General features: G+C 35.9%; 1 protein-coding gene across 1 annotated transcript; it reads right to left on the bottom strand.

Annotated features, from left to right (window-relative positions):
- Nucleotides 1-1,562: 1,562 nt before the first annotated feature.
- LOC149163924 (uncharacterized) lies at nt 1,563-2,573 on the bottom strand. Its single transcript, XM_089429306.1, has one exon. The coding sequence runs from the start codon at nt 2,571-2,573 to the stop codon at nt 1,563-1,565; it is 1,011 nt and encodes a 336-aa protein (XP_089285432.1).
- Nucleotides 2,574-6,831: the final 4,258 nt, after the last annotated feature.

The raw sequence follows: 6,831 nt of genomic DNA, 5'->3' as shown, positions 1-6,831 counted from the left end.
ATAGAACCCCTTCTGTACCAATATTCTAGATTTTTTCCTTTCATATATTTCATTCTAATAGTCAGGCTCCATAGTCCATCGCCAAAAATACCTCTCCCTAGCGACTTACATAAGAGCGCTTTTCCAAAAGAGCGCATATCAAGTAGGCCCCATCCTCCTAGCTTCTTAGGCTTAGATATTTTTGCCAGCTTTACTAAATGAATTTTGTTCTGATTTGATTTTCCGCCCCAAAGAAAATTTGCCGAAAGACTGTTCATTTTATTTATGATGCTTGCTGGAAGGAAGAAAATATGAGCCCAATAGACTGCTAATTGTGATAAGACTGCCTGAACAAGAATAAACCTGCCTGCCAAAGATAGAAACTTGAACTCCCAGCCTGATATCTTTTTATAGAATCTGTCCAATAACCATTGCCAGTCTGCCTTCGAGTAGCCCTTAGCCTTTAGTTGAAATCCCAAGTATTTCATCCCTTCTTTGATCGAACTCGGAGCAATGCCCAGTAACTCAGCAATCCATAAGACCATTTCCATGTTAGTGTCATTATGAAAAAGAGTAGATTTACCTTTATTTATAACTAACCCAGATGCTTTCTGGAATCTATCAAGAATTTCATTGAGGCAGATCCAGGAAGCTCTACACAGCATGGCAAATATGAGAACATCATCTACAAAAAGATTGTGTGATAAGGAAATGTCCTTGCTAATCTTGATTGGCCTGCATCTCTTCTCCTCAACTGCTTTATTGATCTGTAGGCTGAGGGAGTTCATCGCCAAAATAAATAACAGTGGGGAGAGGGGACATCCTTGTCGGAGTCCTCTTTCTGCTGAAAAGAAAGGAGAGGGCATTCCATTGATGATGACCGAATATCGAACATTCTCTACACAAGCCATTATCCAGCTAATGGAATGAGACTTTAATCCAATCTTTGCCAGCAAGACTCTTAAAAATCCCCAGTCCAAACAATCGTAGGCCTTTCGCAAATCTATTTTTAGGATGGCCGCATCCATATTTTTAGAAATCATAGAAAACAAACTCTCCTGGGTCATGGCAACTGCATCCAATATGTTGCGGCCTTTTAAAAATGCATGTTGGTCCTTTGAAATGAAGGAGGCCAGAGTAGGTTTCAACCTCTCTGCAATAATTTTAGAGATAATTTTGAACAGGATATTGCATAGCGATATTGGTCTGAAATCTTGGAAGGAGTCCGTCTTTGCCTTTTTGGGAATTAGGGCAATCAGAGTAGAAGAAATGATGTTGTGAATACTTCCGGACATCCGGGATGCCTCCACCATCCGCAACAGGTCACTTTTGAAGAGGTCAAAAAAGTGAGAGAAAAACTCAATGGGCCATCCATCTGGTCCAGGGCTTTTATCTCTTTTAAAAGCTTTGATGACATTTTGAAGTTCCTCTGCAGAGACTGGCTGGAAAAAACATTCGTTCGCTACCTCATCAAACATTAAAGGAGCCAGTTCAATACCCCAGAGGGTGTCTTGAAAATTATTTACTTCTTTTCTTTTGTATTGGTTCTTGAAATATCTCATTGCTTCATTCGAGATGTCTTGCTAGGAATAATAGAATCCGCCTTTGCCATTGTTGATTCTCCAAATCAAATTTATCTCCCGTCTGGCGTTTGCAAAATTGTGAAAAAATCTAGAATTTCGATCGCCAGCCTTAAGCCAAATAACTCTGCTTTTGAGCCACCATGAAGCCTCCTCCTTGTCCAATAGATTTTGTTTTCTTTTTTCCAGATTTCTTATGAGGCCTTTGACGTCAAGAGTGAAATTATTGGGGTCTGTAGCATTTAATATGTTGTCCATCTCCTTTTGAATATCATTAAGCTCCTGTTTGTCTGACTTCCTTTTTTGATGTTGCCATTCCTTTTCCACCTTCCTCAGAGATGCCAGCTTTTCTCGGAATGTCATGAACAGGGACTGATCTGACTTCAATAAATCCTTCCACACTTTTGCAATGATTTCGTTGAACTTTGGGTCCTCCAAGTGGATTTTGTTAAATTTAAAAGGGTAGCCCAGCCTGAAACCATTCCCTCGCCAGCCAAGGAAAATAGGCCTATGATCAGATGTGAAGTCATTTCCTATAGATGATACAGGCATACCCATTTTGTCAATGATGCTCGAGTGCAGAATGAATCGATCAATCCTCTTAGCGATATATGCCTCTCCGGTCTTGTTGTTATCCCATGTAGGCATCAGCTTTATAGGCACAATGTCGACAAAATTTTTATTTAAAAATTCCATCTTGAATCTGTCAGCGAGCGGGTCTTTTTTCCTGCATATGCCCCAACATTCGTCAGAGCTTAAGGTCATATTTAAATCTCCAGCTATCATCAGGGATTCAATTTCAAAAATTTCCGAGGCAAACAGTCTTTCCCAAAAAGGGGCTCGATTCTTATAGGGCGCATATGTATTGAGAATGTTGATATTTTGAGCTTGACCTCTAATAGAGACCGAAACTAGAATCCCTGCAAAGCATTTAAAGGCCTTAGCCTTGATCCAGACGGGATCCCACAGGACTGCGAGCCCACCTGACTGGCCTCGAGCCTCGGATGCAACCATGAACCACGAAGGGAACATTTTCCTAAAGTATGCGATAGAGACCTGGCTGGAGTGCATGGTTTCCTGAATAAGGATGATTTTTGGACGAGCAGAATAGAATATCTCCTTTAGCGCAAGATATTTTGGGTTTGCGCCTAACCCCCTGATATTCATTGAAACAATAAAAGTCATTTGGATGGCTCACCAGCCACACTTGCTCTAAGAGGCTGAATGTCAGTCGAGTCCTGAATGGGAACATCAATGAGAGATAGGTTCCTCACACCATGCTCAGAAACAATCGTTCTCCCCCTAAAATGACGGCTACCTCCATTGTGTTTTTTCCTGACTGTTATATTCTTTGCTGAGTTTGGGCTTATGAATAGAGAGGCAGGACTATTTGGCTTATGAATCGTCAGAGGCTCCAGCTCAAGAGATTTTTTGCTTAGCAAAAAGTCGATATCGCTGTCATATTTATTAACAGGGGAAGATTCTGGAGAATTGAAAGGAGTGGCTGTAATGACAGGTTCTTTGCCTTTTGGAGCTAAAGCAGGATTTTTGTCAGGAGTCGGGGAAGAAGAGGAAATCGGTATGGGATGAGAACTGACTACGAAATCCGATAGGTTCATAGCGGGAGGAGAAGGGATGGCCATTCTCTCCAAAGGCTCAGGGATAGGAGCACAGACAAAAGGAGGGGATCTATGATCTTCGAGGAAAGCAGGATTTGATTGGGGGGATTGGCGAGAGTCCGGTCCATATGGATTATCCCGAGGAGAGGACTTCTGGAACAATTTCAGTTCAATATTTTTAGGCTCTTGATTTTCCTTTTGGACAGCCTCTGGAAAACTTAAGGAAGATGAAGATACTCGCTCTGTAAAAGGCAAAGAAGAAGCTGCGCCAAATCTGCGGTGGACCGCCTTGTGCTTCGGGATGTGGTGTGAATAGTTTACTTTATTCATCGATTATATCCTAATTACAACATAGAATTAAAAAACCATTATATTTCCAAATGATAATTAAGTTTGTTTTATGAGAATAGTTTACTTTATTATCAATCCAATCCTCTAGCAAAATCCCATCCAAATTCCCCACATCCTAATCGAATAGATGATAGATTTGTCCCTCTATACTTTCATGTGGATACCTTGGCACTTGCCATAGATTTAGATGGATCTAATGAATCTCTCATGCAATTTTAAATCAGAATATAATGATTTATACACATTGTCGAGATTTGAATTTCTTATTAATTTCACAAGGTTTTTGTTTAGGGCTATGATTATAAAGTTTTATAATATCTTTTACGGTGTTCTATGGAGAGAAAAATGATATCGATTGTAATTGTGATTATTTTTGTTTTTGGGTTATATATATATAATTTTTTTTTAATAATGGTTAGGTTTTTCAATTTTGTAGTATAATGATTTTTGGGATTTTCATTATTATTTTTATAAAATATTATAGTAAAAAGTTTATGGTTTTGTTATTAAAGATAATAATAAAATTTGACTAAAAACTAATAAAAGATTGATACAATAACATGTGGTGTTGTGTAAAAATATACACTGAATAATCATATTTGAGAACATACACACTTTTTTAGTTATGTAATTTTTGAATATTATTATTATTATTATTATTTTTACTTTATGTTTGTTATAAACACATTGATATTTCCTTTTTGCAAAGAAAGTGTTCTTCACCAAGCTTACTTTTTCTTTCAACATCTTAACTTCCCACTTTCAAGGGCTTTTAACAATATTTGCAACCTTTTAATCCAAAGGACTATGCTCAAGACCTACTACACCCTTAGGGTATCTATTGCTTGGGGTGATCATGAAACAATAGACTCACGAAATTTAATACAACTTTGATTATCATTATATATGCTTCAACATTTAACTGGTTACCTTGGTTATCAACTTATGAGGCTAGATGACTTTAAATAGCAAAATTGACTACCGTATACTTTTCTTCTATTGAATTAAATGGCACTACTATCATGCTACTAAAATAAGATATCATACCTAAACCTAAACTAAAATAGAACCCTGAAGTACTCTTCTTACGATTTTCATCTTCGACCCACTTAAAATGCACAAAAGCATACATGATCAACTCACCATCTCCTACATACATCATACCATGATGCATTGAGCCCTCTAACTATTGAAGCATATGCTTTGTAGAAAGCAAATGAATCTACCTTTGATCAAACATCTATTGGCTCAAGTTGTTCACTGCAAAATAAAACTTAGGTACATAGTCACCAAGTATAGAATGAACCAAGTCGCCTCCTATGTAAAGAAGGATCTACCAAATATAAATATAAATAGACAAATAACTTCAAATTTGGAACCATAGGAGTGGTTATAGGCTTAGCATCCATCACCTCAAAACCTCTTCAAAATATCTACTAAATACTTCCCTTCCCTTGTCTAAGGAAAAATTCTTTGGAACCTTATCAAAACCCTAGACCTAGAAAAATATTGCATTAGGCCTATCCCTTATCTCAATTTTACTTTCTAGTTTCTTCTTAAACTATGCAATGGACTTTATTAACTACCTACTAGGGTTAGGTCTCTTACATACAACACTAAGGTAAGTAGTTAATATTAAATAGATAATAGAACTTATGATTTGTAATAGTATTAGTAAATCCTAAACTTTGTAACTAATCATTAATCCATGAGTACTAAGAATGTGTGCTTTTTCATCCCATAAAGGGCCTTCTTCAACTTGCACACATGTATCTCACCCACACACCTCAAAAACTCTCAACTAATAATGCATACTTTGTTAGGTCCCTATACTACTAGTGTAGCCCCTTATTGTTATTAGTGCAACCCCCTTATTGTATTGTTGTGCCCATGTAGTCCCCATATTGTTATTATTGTGCCCCACAGAAGCCCACTATTGTTATTGTTGTGCCCTTACAATATTATTGTTATGTAGGCTTTGATTATATTGTGACCCCTTAAACTCCTATATATAGAAAGGAGGCCTTGTCATTTGTATCATTGGAGAATTATTCATTTGTGTAATGTAAAGGACATTCCCCCCTTGAAGAGGATAATTTTGAAGTCATTGATCTATCTCTTCTTTTATTTTGTGAGCTGGTTGCATAACATTTGGTATCAGAGCTTTGGATCCTAGGGTTTCCCTGCTTCAAACAGGTCATCATGGAATTTTCGCTATAATTTTTTTTCTACGAAGCTTTAGAAGCTAAAATTAAAAAAATTGGAGCTGAAATCTTTATGAACTTCGTATCCAAATTTCAAATCTTGTCTCTCTATATTTTCAGAGATATGAGCTGGGGAAGTTAGGGTTTTTGCAGGCTCCTAAATTCCATCTCAAACAAGTGACCTTGGGAAAATCGTCATAACTTTCTCTCTAAGCATCAGACTCAAATTTCATAAAAAGTGAAAGAAATAGGATAGACTTTAGTTTGTTGGGTATCATTTTCAGGGTCGAAGGTTGAAACAATGACATGTGGCACTTCGTACACATTCACTCTACTGAACTAGTCTATAATCAGCACATTGTGGGAGAATGGGTATAACTATTTCTTGGAGAATCTAATATTGATCAGACTTGTGGGGTTGGAAAGAGGAATCAGAGGGATAACACAGGACGAAATTTTAGAACTTGGAGTTATGAAATTACAAATATACAACAGATTTGATATCGAGCTAGCAAAAAAAAATGTGTAGTGTTTTTTAAAATTTTCATAAGTTTTTGAAGAATTCTTCGGCGAAAATCACATGGAGAAATTTTTGTCGATGCGTTTCGAACCAACCAGTGTGGTTCATCGTCAGGACAAGTTGAATGAGCAGATTTGGCTATGCACTTTAAATAGATAGGGCAGAATATCCACTGACTCAGATTTCAGCTAAAAAGACAACAACTAGATTTGACCTGATAACGGCTAGTTTGACCATGATAAGGGGTATTATATTAATTTATATTATTTATTTATATAAAAGAAATTTCAGTCATTAATATAGAATAAATTAATATAATAAATTAATTACAAATCAATTAATTTTAAATATATTAATAAACCTAAATTAAATTAAAAATTGTTAGAAATGTATACTAGGATAGGTAAAATTAGTAAATCATTAAATAATAAAAATAAATAAATAAATAAATAATTTCAAATATATTAATTAACAAGAATAAGAATAAAATTAATTTTAAACTTTTAAATAAAAATATTAGTTAGTTATAATGGCTAGTTTGACCATGATAAGAGGTGTATATATATATATATATATAT

The sequence above is a fragment of the Pinus tabuliformis genome, chromosome 5_1 (genome assembly GCF_031772625.1).
Source record: "Pinus tabuliformis cultivar Carrire ecotype Pingquan chromosome 5_1, CPIR1, whole genome shotgun sequence".
Taxonomy (NCBI): domain Eukaryota; kingdom Viridiplantae; phylum Streptophyta; class Pinopsida; order Pinales; family Pinaceae; genus Pinus; species Pinus tabuliformis.
The sequence above is the reverse complement of the archived record's forward strand: the minus strand, read 5'-3'. Positions and strand labels throughout refer to the sequence as shown.

Bases quoted from the DNA above. Each gene is read 5' to 3' on its own strand.
- LOC149163924 (XM_089429306.1), bottom strand. From the start codon at position 2,573: ATGGTTGCATCCGAGGCTCGAGGCCAGTCAGGTGGGCTCGCAGTCCTG.